This window comes from Hippocampus comes, unplaced genomic scaffold, assembly GCF_001891065.2.
Source record: "Hippocampus comes isolate QL1 unplaced genomic scaffold, H_comes_QL1_v1.1 scaffold118, whole genome shotgun sequence".
NCBI classification, from domain to species: Eukaryota; Metazoa; Chordata; class Actinopteri; order Syngnathiformes; family Syngnathidae; genus Hippocampus; species Hippocampus comes.
Window position 1 is genome coordinate 305125 of NW_017805461.1, and position 15699 is coordinate 320823.

A 15699-nucleotide genomic window follows, 5' to 3' on the forward strand; every position below is an offset into this window, starting at 1 on the left:
GGACTATAGTCACTAGTTTTACCAGCATGGATGCATTGAATACTTAATTTACCTTTCTAAAAAACTGTCGAATATCCATGCTGTCGACTCAACCTGACTTTCGGTAATGAACTGTCAGTTGTTGCGTTAGCATTTGATGTGGCAATGGTGACAGACACGTCAAATGCTAATGCAACACCTGTTGCGTTCAGGAAACCTGGGAGATTTAACATTACAATAATGGCAGGGTATCGAAATATAATTTAAAATGGCCACATTACATTGATTTTGATGCAATATATTAGCAAAAGTACAGGAAAAATAAATAATACTTTTTTTTAAATAATGCAATGAAATTATTTAGGGGGGCTAAAGACATTTTTAGGGAGGCTGAAGCCTCCCTAAAATAGGCCTAATGACGCCCATGACAGTGGCACTTACAATATGCCCTCTTGGCAGTTCACTTCATTTCAAATGGAGACATTAATTTAATATACGATATGTGTTCTACTCTGTGGGATATTCGTCAGTCCATTTGTCTCATGTGGTTTGCATCCATGTCCCTTCTCCTGAATCTTCTCAGGTGTTTACGCAGCCCGATTCCAACCAGGAAGCTGGGCAGATAGCACCGCCTGTCGTCATCACTGTAAACTCACTCACTCGCACCATGCTGCTGCAGCTCAGGCACTTCTTAAATCATCACTCGGTGGATTTTTCCCTGTCTCCTCCCAAGGCTCCCAGTGTCAGTCGCAGTGGTAGGATGAACCTCTTTTCCCTCATGCAGTCCATTAGTGAACTCGATGATGTGGATAAAGGATGCAGTCAGGTAAATGGCTTTGTCGAGCTGGTTTGCGTCATGTTCACGCGACATCGGGCTGCTGTGCAAATGCGCCTCGGGAGGTTTCGTTTTAGTTCATGCACACAGCGAAAAACGTAGCACCTTCTTTACGCGAAACAAGAGTTATGTATTTATAGACAAGGGGACAAAAGGAAGACTGGAAAGACACTCCGTACAGCGTAGACCCCCATCAGAAGGGTTGACAATTCTAATTTGAAATGGAATCTTGTACACCAGCACTTGTCTACCTGCTGCATACAGCTGAATTTTGTCATTTGGACCCAAACATTATTCATTGTTGACAAAGACAAACATTGAACTTTTTTTTGTTTTTAATAAAGGTAGTTTGCACCCATATGATATATATTTGTATCTTGGGACAAAAATATGTAATGTGCAATTACTAAACGTTCTTCAGTTCAATTTTTGAATTAGTATCGTCCTTGAATGAATCTGTGGGTTCTTCTCCTGCACCCAAATTTCGCAGAAATTGGTGAGGTGTTGTTTTTTTTCCCCCCCCCAGGGTATTTCTTGCTGAATGCCAAACAACCAAACTATAGTGGCACTTGGTGAAGTAGAGACTGTTCCCAAAGCTTAAAAGTTACATTAATCCTTGAGTTATTTGCATTATCTACCATCTAAGATAAATATGTTAAATTGTTACTATAAATGGGAGGGTTATTGTTGGATCACACCATAATGGAGATGGATGGATGGATGGATGGATGGATGGATGGATGGATAGATAGATAGATAGATAGATAGATAGATAGATAGATAGATAGATAGATAGATAGATAGATAGATAGATAGATAGATAGATAGATAGATTAAAAACAAGCGCAGCATGAACAGAGGAATGAAAGGAGAAGTCATCTTAAAAATTGTCTTGACAAGAATCTATTTTTCCTTTGAAGGAAATTCAGTGAGGAGGGTGTACACCTTTAACTGATGTAAACATCTGTCCATATATGTGATATGGTTGCATTACAATTGAAGAGTCATAAAAGACAACTTTAGTTGCGCAATACAGTCGAGTATTCTACCAACACATTTGAACAATGACTGAAAATACTCGATAGATCGATAGTATAACATTCCGCAGCTCCTCCTAACCTGTGATATGCACACAAATCTCACATGACTCCTCATACAATCTCCATCCTTCCTTGTCAAAGCTGCCTGCCAGTCCGCGACGATCGCCGCACCAACGGAGGCGGAGCCACAGCCGAAAGGGTTTGATTCACCAGAGTGCCTGTGTGGATTTCTCGCCCGAACCACGGAGTCTACCGGACGCGGCCCACGACAAACCTTGAAGAAGTCAGAGGAAAGAAGAGAACTTTTTTGTTTTAGAACCCGAAGGAACAGGACTTCTTTTTACGTATCCATGTTGTGCCATTGAACCAATGTTTCACTGCTGATGCAAAGTTGTTGTTGTACTGCTGCAGTGTTTGAGCGACTGGCTCAGGCTCGTCTGTTTAGTCCAGCGTCCTGTGTTTCAACATTTCAACACTCCAGATGTCAACTATGCAACTTTAATTTTTTTTACATGCTGCCAATTGAAGGATTTGTCCGATCAGAAGAGTCACATGACTCACAAATTCTCACTGAAGGTTTTGCTAGTTTCTAAGCTGTATTTTCTGGACCAAGTTAGGGCCAGTTTTATGCTGCCCACCTCATTATCAGTAAGTCTGTATTCCAATGTGCCAACGAATATGTCAAATTGATTATTTTTATCACTATTTCAAACCAATGTCATATGTATTTTATGTTATTACAGCTGTATGAGTGCCTTCTAGCAGTGAATGACGATATTGTGTTTATAGACCACTGTATGTTTCTACTGTTGTCACATGCTTGGAATGTACCATCCCGGGTTTTCGCATGTTGTTGCACGGATAATTACCTGCTGATGTTTTGTACCAACCGGTGAAATTTTTCATTCAGGTGTTCAATCTTGTGTATTTATGTTTTGCTTTCTTATTCCAAATCCTGTTTGTGGGATTTCCGGATACTGATTGGATTGTTTTTCCGTCACTAACAGCTCATCCTTTAACATGCACGCATGTTATTATTCAACACGTCAGACAGCCTGAGCCAACTTTAAGCTGCATTATGTTGAATACTGTTTTATAAGCACTGTTCACTTCTTCTGCTGTGTTTCACTCCACTGTATGCAGCTCACGTGTGTTTATAAGCACAGCAAAATAAAAACCAACCAACAATTGTTTGTTTCCATTCATTCATTGGGGTAGCACGGTGCACTCAGTTCCGAGGTTCGAATCTCAGTTCTGGTATTGGAATGTGGATGTTTCCCCTGTGTTTGTGTTGAGCTTTCTTCCACATCATGAAAGGTTATGTCAAGCCCAAAGAACATGGTCCAACAATGTACCTGTTCATCATCAGTAATTAATCATAATCAAAAGCAAGAATAATTATGTAATATTAATAGGGTCCCCACACACATCATATCAAGTACAGGACAAGTAGTGTAGTGGGAATACCTCTGGCACTCATCACTAGTTTGCTAGATAAACAAACAGTGTAGCTTGGCTTATGGCTAGGCTAATGATGTGTTTGGCGGAAAGTCTTAACTCCTTTCCAAAGATAAACAAGGAATGGGAGTATTTGCAGTGCAGCATGAGAAGAAATTCAACCTCAGTTTAAACAACTTTGCCCAGGCTTCTCAGATGGAACCAAAGCAAAAATAAATGTCATTATTGGTGCATTTCTAGTACCATTCCTACCATTCAAACTATAGTGCCACAACAAAAGTGCTGTTGACAGACTTTGATCCAAAGAGACTGTAAAGTGCTGTAATAAAAGCTAACTAAGTCTCAGTTTGAAGGTGTCCGTGTTTATTGACAAGAACGATAAACTGCTGTCTTCCAATTCCTTATTACAGTATTTGAAAGGATTTATCTGTCTAATGCATCGCGATAACCTGGGATTTGAACAAGGGTGTGTCAACTTTATATCCTGTGTATGTGGTTACAACCATAGGTGTGAATGGCTGTTTATGTGCCTTGCAATTGACTGAATGAGGACAGGCATCACAGAAAATAGGCAGATAGGTGAATATTCAAATTGGTAACAGTTTATTGACAAGAACGGTAAAACAGCACAATGTGAGTCATTGTATTGTCATGGTGCCATTTTAACACAAGAAAAAACATTTAGAATCCTATATATTTCCTTCTGGGTTCACTGAGGATGATTCCTCCATCTTTCATTGCTGCCCGGAAAGACTGAACCTGTACAAGACAATTATGACGCGTCAAGAGCGATTTAGGTGAAACGTCTCCAGGCAGAGTTCTGCAGCACTTACAGCATCCGAGCGATACGTCCAGGGAATGGCCCTGTACACCATCCTGGTGATGCCGGCCTGCTTGCATCGATGGGCCAGCACCTCGCCCACAGCCTGGCATGCCGCCACACAATTTGTGGAGGGCAGCTCTCTTTTCAGCGCCCACTCTTTGGTCGAGCACGAGAGCACCGGGTCGGGTGAAGAGGAAGAGAAGACCTGAGCCGTCACATATTTCTGACTGCGGGAAAATATCAATCTGAGGGAGGAGGCAGGGGTTGCGGGCGTTAGGGGAATTCCTTGACAATTACTACCTTCTCATTTTTCTGAGCTCAGACCCCATCTTGTGGTATTTTAGAATCACAGAGCACAAAAAGCCACAGGGGAAGAATGAGTTGTGAGTTGCGAATGTGCGAGGGAATCAAATCGGGTCCAAATCAGACCTGTGGTAGAACTCGCGGTGAGGCCATGTCGTCTTCCAGCCCCGGTCTTTCACCGCCAGGGCCATTCGCTCAAGGCTCCGCGGGTTTCGATTCTTAAAAGTCGGTTTTACTGACTCGTTTTCTACCGAGCAGGGCTCCGGCTGAGTCGCCGACTGGGTCATACACCGACCTGCTTTCCAAACAAACATTGAAACGCTCTTACATGCGAAATAAGGAAATGCAGTGGTTCTATATATCAAAATGTGCGTTGGAAATGTCACTTAAGTCGAGACAAATCAATCAAATGTTATAGGACTTTACCTGGGAAGCTTGTGGCCACAGCACATCGCTGAATTTGACCCAAGAGCAGACAAACGCCTCGATTCATGTGGCTCAACGACATTTTCGTCACAAACATACTCAAGCCACATATGGAAATGTGTTATAATTCAAGTGATCAACGCGCACACAGGAATAAAAAAGGACGAGCTACGCATATTTTTTTGCTCATTGAAATCCGTGAGTGACCAACAGCGCCATGTTTGACATTCACGTTAGATCCGGGTACGTGATTTAAAGTAGGAACTGAAAGAAACAAACAGAGAATCGAAAGTTCCGCTCTGAAATCAATGATTGCTACAAAATACGTTTCGAGGTTACGGACCGCACATTTACAGATATTAATTTGTTTTGTATTCAAAGAATATATATTTTTATGTAAGGCCTCGAAGTAATGATGACATTTACTGTAATAATAGCTTTACCGCTGCGTTAGTACCAGTTCAGTGTGTATACTGTACCGACTACTGCTCGTAGACAGCTGGGATAAGCTGCAGCACGCCCGCGACCCTGTTCGGGGTAACCCTTGTTGAAACTGGATGGATGGCAAATTGGCAATGCGTGAGTTTGCGTGGTTAAGGTCCGCTCTGACTCGCGTCACCACCGTAGGAACGGAGCTCCATCAGAAACCGAGGACCCCCATATGCATATGTAATAATGAATCACGTTGTGCTATGAATAAAACAATAAAAAATGACTATATTACTATTGCCATTTAGAAAATATCTGATTCGGATGTAACACTGCTGTAGGTTCATTTTTTTTAAATGACGAATCCCTTTAAAAGTAAAGGTGAAATGTTTTTACACTTAATTTGTATTGAATGACTGCTCACAAGAACACAAGAAAATTATTTGATTTCCGTCAACATTTTATCACTTTGACAGTGCACAAGAAATGGGGAAAAAACATGTCCTCAATGGTCCAAAACATCTGCATGGTAAAGTGGTCCCAACAACTTAATGACTGACACAAACCGTCTTATTAAGGCACAAGAGAGAACTGTTACTAGCGTTTAAAGATTCAATTGTTTGAGACTTTCGTGTACGCAAGCGACACGGCATTGTGGAAAAGATGTATTAGCAGATGAGTCAGAGAATTCCCTGCTAACATTTGGTAAATTCAACAGACCTGGATAAATTAAAGTTCAACCCACCAATTCAACATGCATTTCCCTAAATGTCCCTTTAAAATGTGAAAATTATTGTAAATGTCACAGTGAAAAGTATCAATAATTAAGCATTTCTTTAGCAATTAATAATTACAGTAAATTTATACAACACTGAGTGAATAAAATTTGAAAAGGGAATAGTAAAGTATCTATATTTTTTATATATTGCAACTAATTCTTGGATATCATTCTCATGATGCCCTCGCAGTCCATACCATCATGTTCATTGTGCAATTAAACTGTTACATAGCCTCAGTCCACAGAACACTGTTGGGTTAGTCTGCTGCAGTCCAAGATGTCGATGAGGTAAATAAACGAATAAAGTTGCAATTTCAGTGAATTCTTTGGCCAGGATGATGATCATATGGCAGGTGAAGCATTGATCAGAGATGAGAAAGAGAACGGGTGCAGCTTGTAGCCTGAGCCACTGTAGAACTTGTTCTGGAACTCCACCCTGGAAGAAAAACATTCAATGTGCACATTTTAAAAACTACCTGTTTACCACAGAATGTTATGCAGCTCTGTTTTTGACACATATGAACAGCATAAAAGCTAAAAGTTTCTGTTCTTCATTTATTCTTTTAACCATGTTGTGAGCAAGCTGGAAATGCTGCACTCATGCAGGGATCTCAGATCTATGTGATACAGAAATCCTATCAGAGCTTTTCATTTACCCAAACCTAAGATAGGGAGGAGTAATTAGTCTAGTATGCTTGCGTTATGTATTTTGCTGACACCTAATTTACAGCTTGCAACCTCCAGTTTGAGAACCATTGACTTAGCATGCCAAATAAACGATTCAGACTCCCCTGCAAGACACACACACACCAAAAAATTGGGACTGAAAAAAGTGATTTACCAGTGCAGACGGAGCGCGTGCAGGAAAGCTGAGAGCCCCTCCATAATTAGCAGGATGGAGATGGTCAACAACGCAAAAAAGGCAAAGACTACAAAGAGAACTGCAGAGCCCACGTAGCCCTGCCACCTCAGGGCAACCCGCATCACCATCACCCACAACACCTCTGACAGCTCTGTGGAGATAAACAACCTCAGTCAGCTGGTTTTCAGTGCTTGGAAATTCCAAGTCATGCGTGGCTGAATAATTTCCTGACAATAGAATGGAAAGAGTGTCCGTTTAAGAGGAAGGAAGTCTGTGCGGGTGTGTGAGTGTCCATGTGCCATGTGAGCGCGACTCAGTCCGGATGCTACGAACGTACGTGCGTGCGCCAGGCTGAGGGCCCAGAGTCGCAGGTAGGAGGCGGTGTTGGAAATACAGCCCAGGCAGTACTCGATGGTGTGGATGGCCTGATGCATGAACACGTCAGCAGCATCAAAGTCCTATGGATAAAACAACAAATGTTCGGCGACGGCTTCATTCTGCCAGCAGGACCAACATTAAAAAAACAGCATCGTACGCAAAGAAGACAGGAGATTTTTTTCCCTAAAAAGTTGTCATTATTGTTGGAAGACACTGTCGTATTTTGCACAAAACCCAATTAGAATTGTTCAGCCCTATTAGAAATTGTACTGTACCTAAATAAATATTTTAGAATAAACAGTTCTGAAATACTCTATGCAAATGTACTTATAATAATTAAATATAATAATTGTATTCAAATGTATTTCACATAATTGTTGAAATTGTACCAACATAATTGCTTGAAAACAAACAGTTCTAAAAGATGAAATACAACTGTAGTGTACTTTGAACAGGAACTGTCAAATGTTCTGTGTTGGATTAAAAATAAAGAAGTTCTGCCCGCACCTCCTCCCCAGCAGACCCTCCTCCGCCTACGTCGCCGACCCCGTGTCGGGCGTTGATGGCGCATTCGTCAACCACGAGCGGGCACCTGTCTTCTTGCAAATGCTGTAGCAAACGGAAACGCTTTCATAAAATGGACCCAGCTGAAGTCGAGGGGTTCAAGTTGGAGGTAGACGCACTCACCAACTGATGGCTTCTCCCCTTGTGTGTCAAGTATTCCTGTAGTGGTTTCCCGAGCAAAAGGACGGGAACGGAGCAGAGCGCCAGCACAACCAGCACTTTCTGTGCGATACCCTGCGCGAATGAACAGAATGATCTCCTTAGTGGTTACCTTTCAGCAACTTGGTTGGGGGTAGATTTTTATTTTTATTATTATTATTATTACCAACCCTAAATTGCTGTAAATTGGGAATTTCTCCATTGTGAGACGAATAAAGATTTTATTCTTCTTATTATTCTTAAAAAGGCAATACAGTATTTGGGATACTCTACTGTTCTGTAGGCTGCGTGACATGCTCCCCCGCCCCCACTCCCAAAAAAAAGGAAAGCTTGACAGAGCAGACAGGAATTATTTTAAGTAGCACACACACCTGTCCCATATATAGTGGTGGGTTGTCTTCATTTTCTGTGAAGAGGAACATGTCTATAAAATGGATGAGTATACTGGGGGCCACTTTGGACTGGGCGGGAGTGTAAGCGATCCACTTGAAGACCACCATGAAGACAAGGTATCCGAACAGACACAACATGAATAGCAGCTCTGGGATCAGCACCAGGAACACGCTGCTTAACTTGCCAAAGTGCCTGGAAGCACAACGTCATTTAGAAGTCAACAGGGTCAACATATGCGAGAAGGAAACAGAACTTGCTGGGATGCTGGATGGCGACTTACACGTAGTTGAAGAAGGACAGACAAACTCCAAAAGTCATGTGGATAACGCCGATAATAACAGACATCTTCATCTTGTAGGAGTTGAGGAAGGTTAGCTTGTTATTGGCCAAACCCCAAATCTGACCATGAAACAACCGAAAACAAAGTCAAGTGAGTGAAAACCTGAGGGAAAGAGACACTAACTGCAAATTAGTTTGACAGTCATACCGGGTCAATGCCAAATGGATAAGGACTGGTAAAGACACCGGGCACAACAGGATCCATTGACAAAAACTTGCTTCCTGCCAGGACGGATGCACTACAGAGAGCGCAGCAAATATAAACGATGCAGGAAAACAGAACGTTTAAACTAGAATTAAAAAAAAAAAAAAAAAAAAGAACTCACTTCCAAATGTTTTTCTCAAACATCGGACCGACGTGCCATCCTGAGCTGAAGATGTTGAGGCCCCGACTGAAGCACTCGTTGTAAATGGCTCCCGTGTAGATGGAGAACAGTCCCATCAGCAGAATCAGATATCGACCGCCAAACATCATCTTCCAGATCTGAAAACCGCAAAAAGTCACCTTTGTTGCACAGGAAAAAAAAACTAATTACGGTACACTAGAATTATGGTGAGCAAGAGTTTCAGATTCAACAGCGTGCAATCTGACAGGAGTCAGGCACTAGAGGGCAATGAAAAGTATGACCCACAATTCCCTTCTCGCTCCCACTCGACGGAGTTAACAAACACACCACACTTGATTGATTAGCCAGTCAACCCTCGCCGCTTCACAAATTCACCAACTCGGGAAATTTTCTGCAGGACAAAAGTCAAACATTTCACACCTCTCCACATATTTTGTGCTCTTTCTTTAATGAACTCCCCAAGATGGAACCCAAACAACCTGCTTCTTCTGAGACTTTCAGCAAACAGCATAAATGCCAGAAGGTTCTGACGGACTGGGAGAAGGTAAAGCACCTGAATATGCTCAAACAACGCAGGAAAGTTACGCTGCGGTATCCAGCCATGATGGGGAGAACAAGAGCACCGCATGGCACACAAAGAAGAACGTCACTTTAAACTCATCGTTAATAGTTGTCACAGGAAGTAGACTGTATTTCTAGGGGTCCCTTGATTTTGCCTTCCTCCTTTATTTTTTGGTGAGAATTGTTGGGGTATAATTTATGTGCTTAGCTGTAAACCATTTACAGTCTTGTTCAGGGGAATGTTCGAAAATGATTTTTAAATTATATTATGAGAATATTCTGGGGTTTATTCAACTCCAATTTTAGCTTGCAACAATAAATCGACCAAGCAAATGATCATCACTCCAAAAACTTGAGCGTACCTCATTATTGCTTCTTCTCAGCTTGGGGTCTTTCTCCTCGAGAACCATCCAAAGCCCAGCCAGAGTCATCAGCACACCATGACCCACATCCCCGAACATGACCGCAAACAGGAAGGGGAATGTAATTATGGTGTACACGGCTATGGAGACATAAGAAAGATGAAATATGAGAATGGCTGAGAAATGACAGGCCAGTGCTTGAGAATGGGTTCATGGTGACGTACCTGGATTGACTTCCCGGTAGCTCGCCACTCCGTAGGCATCCACGATGTTCTGGAAACCAGCGGTGAAAGAGTTGAGAGGAAACAGGGTCGGCGGAGAGGTAGATGAAGGCAAGCGGTTGTAGAAGGAGTCGACACCACTGCCGCTTTTCCTCTGAAGACGACAAAGACGCCGGATTAAGATCAGCGTTCATCTGTTGAGGGGCGGCGGGTTTGGACTGCTGACTCACCCCTCCCTCTCTCAGGGCGCTCTGCAGCTCGGGCAGCTTGGCGACGGGACACCACGCTTCGGCGATCAGGCACTTGTCGGTGACGGAGGGACTGCAGAGGTTCAGGACCATTTGGACCGCCTTGCACTTCTGGACGCGCACCTTCCACTGGGGCAGCACGGCCACCGCCCGCATGAGGAGCTGCTGCAGGAAGGCCTCGGTCTGAGACAACACCTTTGGGAAGAAAACAACCAAGTTCAAACACTTCCAGGGCACTAGCTACTCTTGTTCTCCTCTCAGCTAATATCAGTGCTTTGTGAAATCAGTCATAAAAATCGACACGAGGTTAAATATGTTGTTGGAATTTTTGATCAATCTGCTTGATTTTTTTAACATCAAGGTGATTTCATTTCATTTGTCTGGGACAAGAAATTTACTCAGATATACTGTATATTGTATTTAAACTGATGTCCACTTTCTTGGGTCACCCTGTATTATTATTGGAACAGAGGCCTGACACGTACAGATTTGATATCTTCAATCCTGCCTTGAAGTCCCTGGAGAATCTCCTCTCTTTCAGCTGTGTTCTCAGGATATGCAAATGTCTGTGTGCGAAAGCTGCCGCAAAAGGGAAACTAGATGAGTAACAAACAGGCTCCCAGCGGCAGATGGCAAAAAGCAAAGATACCGATTTACCGACCAGTCGCAAATCTTCTTCACTTTCTGTCCTATCTGATCCCCCCAGTACGAAATGAGGAACACCGTCCACTGCACCATCTCTCCCTGCAAATGACAGCAAATCCCGTAAGAACACCAAGTCATAGATGAATGTGGTTCACCGTATCCCAGCTCCTACCGTGTCCGGGTGCTCGAGACGATCCTCCATCTCTCGGAAATCCACAATGATGTAACCACGGCACGCTCGCCACAGCAGCCGCTCAAATGAGGGCACCCTCCAGGGATGGACCACTCCCGCTACAAAACTGAAAGAGATGACAACCATTACCAGACGATGCAATACACCAGCCTGTTGTTTATTGACCATAAATCAAGCAAATCATTTCCAATCTATTTCGTTCTTTATTATGACTTCAAATTAGCCCTGTCGCGGGGTGCTGTCTCAGTGCGGCCCGGTTATTGGCTGGGGACCAATGCTTTATGCTATTAAGACATGATGACGTACCTCAGGCGTACATCACGATGGTTGTCAAACAGACTTTGGTTTTCCAGGATAGATGGGGGTGCCTGAGAGAAATGACCATGAGTTAGTGGAGCATGTGATTTAACAATGATGACGGAGGCAAAAGGTGACGCTGTGATCACCTGCGAGGCTGTAAGAGAGTGCGTTCTGGTCAGCACTCCTCTGTACTGGCACAGCTGGGTCAGCTGAGCGCGAAGACTGTCTCTGTTCCTGGACACCTGGTTACAGCAATTAAAGACTCTGATTTTTCTGATTTTTTTTCTTGTTGATATGGAAAAAAAAAAGTATGGTCAAATGTTTCAGAAGACCTCTCGGAGCTCTCTGGCCAGCCTCTCGCTCTCCTCCTCGATGGTGATGAGCTCACGGGGCTGGGGGGCAGAAGGCGACGGACAAGGAGGGGGAAGGGGGCCGTTCAAAGGAGGGGATATGGATCGATTGATCTCCTGCTCCAGGAATGCTGAAGGGCAAACAAAATGGATCAGATCAGATTGGACAGCAAATACGAACAATCTTTACAGTCTGCTGGCCTCAACACTAGGTAGCATAATTTGACTTTTTTTTTGTTATGCCAAGCTAATCTGCCTATGGCCTTTTACAATCATTAGTGCTGCATGATCTTACTTGAACTACCTTTATTAGTAATGAGAATGTTTTTTTTCTCATCCTCACAAGACCGGACCGAAGGCCCACAATGGCGTTAGCATTTTTCCATCCTCTGATTGCTTGGTTTGAGCAACATTTGTTACAGCCAACTTCGATGAGCAGAACATATCTGTAGCGACGTGTACGCATTCAAACATGTTTTATAATTAGCATCTCTGGTCAGTGTGATGTATTTTATTACAATGTTTCATGCTATTGTCACGTTATTAGAAAAATACTGCTTCTGAATTGCTCCATATGAAGTGGCACAGTTGTGTGATGTTACATTGCGTCTTTGTTTAGTATTGATGGTTTCTTAATTGCAACGTGATCGTGGAGGTATTAATAGGTAGATTTGGTCAGACATTTCCCTACTGAAGGCACACCTTCCAAATGCATGGCCGGCCACCACAATCTAGTAAGATCCAGTAAAGGAATTGTAGCAGCCTCAAGTTATTCGTGTCTACGTTAAAAACAGAACGTGCAAATACTTACAAAATGTTTTCTCAAGCTCCTCGCATCGTCTCACCTCACCAACAAATTTCCTCTGAAAGGCGTTCACATTAGGATTTAACTAAAACATCAAGAGAGGAAAGAGGAAGTAAGGGTTAAGTCACTCAGCTGATCACAAATGGAAGAAGAAAATATAACTGCTTGGTGACTAAAAGCCAACATCTTGGAATTTACACATAATGGAGTGTAGAAAAAAGATGAACAATGCATTGTGACTTGTGAGGGCCCAATTTGATAACTTATCAAAGCGAACAACTTTGAAGCTGATTGTGTGTTTCCAGGATGAAATCAATAGGGGAGAACTGTGACACATGGACAGAAAATTGAAATTAGTCTGTGCAATGCATGACAGTTTATGAGGCTAGCTGGAGGATTCTCATCTCCCTGAACCGTAAAGACCGTGCAGAGTGTGGCTCACATCTCTGAACTCGACCAGGCCCAGCTCCCCCAACTCGCTGACACAGTTGTAGGCTGAACCAGACTGGAGGAAGAGCTGCACCAGACACACCTCCTCGCTTCGAAACATGGCACCCATGGCTGCCTGCAGGTCAGGTCAGGTCAGGTCAGGTCAGGTCAATCACACACAATCACATGATCCAAAAAGCTTGACAGAAGCTATTTGAGGTACCACAGAGTGCGGCCATAAATAGTAAGGGAAACGATATGTATTTTTGAAAGGTATTTCTAACTATTGTGTGAAGTGATAAAATACAAATACTTTGTTACTGTACCGTTTTCCTCTGAGTACGTGCACCCTGTACGTGGATAAAAGAGACGCTTGTGTACAGTTTTTCCCCAGTCTTCCTTATTCATCAAAACAAAAATTGTATGTAATAGAATTTAAAAAAAAAACTTTTGCACATAACTACATTTTAGAATATATATATATATATATATATATATATATATATATATATTCATACACACACATACAAACACACACACACACACATACACCGATCGTCTGTTTTTAATTAAGTATCCGCACTTAAATTTAAATACTGCGTGCAAGTACTTTAACCACTTTTTTAAAGCATCATTTCAGAACTAAAGCTTCTCTGTTAACAGACATAATTTAATCGAATGTCAAAGGGGAAGCACGATCCCCTGAAAGTTCCCCTTAGTGTAATCAGAATTTTCCACTGGTGAATAAAGAGCTGGATGAGCTGTCTGGAATCTATAAAAACTGAAACTCGGCGAGGAATTCAACTAACTAATTAACCTGACTTTCTGGTGTTTATGAGAGTGTCAAAGTTGTTGTGTGCCAAGTTAAAACATTTGAGGCTGCTTTGCTTTGAATCGGAAGGATGATCAAGTTAGCAAAGCTTGGATTCCATTGAAAAGTCGAGTGCAGCGATTTTCTAGGATTGTAGTTTTAAGATTGTTTTTGTCCTTACTGACAAAAGTGTGAAAGTAACTGATGGCGGTCCCAATGTTACGCAAGATAGATTTTCATTTTATTGGGGAAAAAAAACTAAAAACTCTTCTGTCACCCGTCATGACTCATTACCCAACTAGATCACTTGTTTTCTGTCATGCCGTACCAATTAAAACTGAGATGGAACCTTATGAAACAATCAACAAAACAGTACGTCGGTACATCACACAAGAAATCTATTTAGTTAGACGGGCTGGTAATTTGCGGGAATGAACGTTAACGTTTCACGGATACAATTACTGTATTCATAGACGAAGTAGAGTACTTTGAGCTCTTCAACACAAACAACCTTCACAATCATGGCTCACCCCTTTGTTTTCAGTCAATTCCGTCGGTCTCCAAGCACTTCAGTCATAAATGTGTCCGTCCTCACCGATGATTGTGAACAGTTGAGCGAGACGTCGCGTTGGAGCAAACTTATGTGATTTGACCACCACTTCCCGTTTGGGAAAGTCACGTTACTGCGATTTCACGTGACTCTCGGCGAGCCCGCCACGACAAAGGAGCTCGCAAGTTTAAATGTCGGCAAAGAGCGCCGCCTATCTTATACAGTACCGTAATGTTGAAAACGTGCAAAATAAAACAATTGTCACATGGGACAATTCCAATGTGTACGAGAATGTTTTTTACGCAAAGCCGCCCGGGCATTTATGACAAATCCTTAATATCCTATTTAAATTCCATGGACAGAACGTATTAATGCTTTTTGCTCTTGGAAAACAACTGTTTTAAAAACGACCCCCCTTCCAGTGTTGTATATGCACGCACCATTTTCCCATTTGGTCTACGGAGGCGTGCTAGCTTCCGGTCGCAAGTCTTCATCTATAAAAAGTCTCAATTTCAGGGGACATTTCCACCTTGAAAAGCACTAGCTCTAAGCAATCCCTCGTTTTTCGCGGTTGATGGGTTAACCAGAAAAATCCCCCGTGAAAGGTGAAAACCGCAAGGTAGTAAGCAGTCGGAATTCTGAAGACTTTGGGCAGATGAAGTTGACAGGACAACAGCGCCTGAAATCGGATTGTCCACCCCAACTTCAAAAAAAAAAAAAAAAACGTCATAAACCACTGGACACTGTGAAAGAGCCATGCAATGAAATTTTGACAAAAGAGAGTTGTAGAAAAAAAAAATCATTTCATTTATGTTTTAAATGGTGGTGTTTGGGTCAGCAGAGGGCCTTGCTTCCACACCATCAAATAAATGCACAACCTCTTAAGTGCATACATGGCAATGGCGAGTGATGAAAAATGCGGAAGGGGCGTGGCATGGACGGGGCGTGGCCGGGACGGGGGCGTGGTTACTTACAAAAGTGGCACTAAACATGCTGAAGATGAAGTGTATTAAATTTACACAGTTTGAAAATTGAACAGAAAAAAATCCCAAGATCGCCACTATTCTTTCAAGTGAAAATTTGTGCAATTTTGCCTATGCATTCCTGGTGA

At 42.5% G+C, this 15699-nt stretch overlaps 3 protein-coding genes across 4 annotated transcripts in view; 1 reads left to right on the forward strand and 2 right to left on the reverse strand.

Moving 5' to 3' along the window:
• Positions 1–3047, forward strand: part of LOC109518756 (protein phosphatase Slingshot homolog 3) — a 13717-nt gene extending 10670 nt beyond the window's left edge. The window contains exons 15-17 of the mRNA XM_019874800.1: positions 563–625; positions 713–805; positions 1996–3047. Of these exons, the coding sequence (XP_019730359.1) occupies positions 563–625; positions 713–805; positions 1996–2133 (294 nt within the window). The 3' untranslated portion in view covers positions 2134–3047. The remainder of the gene's footprint in view (positions 1–562; positions 626–712; positions 806–1995) is intronic.
• An 851-nt stretch (positions 3048–3898) lies between these two features.
• mrpl18 (mitochondrial ribosomal protein L18) lies at positions 3899–5129 on the reverse strand. Of its 2 annotated transcripts, none has more exons than XM_019874681.1 (4): positions 4865–5129; positions 4565–4733; positions 4146–4380; positions 3899–4071 (listed from the first exon to the last, which is right to left on the reverse strand). In XM_019874681.1, the coding sequence occupies exons 1-4, from the start codon at positions 4959–4961 to the stop codon at positions 3994–3996; spliced, it is 579 nt and encodes a 192-aa protein (XP_019730240.1). In that variant the 5' UTR covers positions 4962–5129; the 3' UTR covers positions 3899–3993. The 2 variants fall into 2 exon arrangements, with proteins under 2 accessions (XP_019730240.1, XP_019730239.1); XM_019874680.1 differs by having other exon boundaries at positions 4565–4736.
• Positions 5130–6207: 1078 nt separating this feature from the next.
• Positions 6208–14746, reverse strand: LOC109518797 (V-type proton ATPase 116 kDa subunit a-like). Its single transcript, XM_019874871.1, has 21 exons — positions 14569–14746; positions 13241–13363; positions 12805–12883; positions 11976–12124; positions 11790–11885; positions 11650–11711; positions 11323–11449; positions 11167–11249; positions 10991–11084; positions 10488–10700; positions 10261–10411; positions 10037–10176; positions 9093–9250; positions 8915–9005; positions 8708–8826; positions 8406–8619; positions 7999–8109; positions 7819–7920; positions 7271–7391; positions 6913–7084; positions 6208–6507 (listed from the first exon to the last, which is right to left on the reverse strand). The coding sequence occupies exons 2-21, from the start codon at positions 13355–13357 to the stop codon at positions 6414–6416; spliced, it is 2493 nt and encodes an 830-aa protein (XP_019730430.1). The 5' UTR covers positions 13358–13363; positions 14569–14746; the 3' UTR covers positions 6208–6413.
• Between the last annotated feature and the right edge of the window lie 953 nt (positions 14747–15699).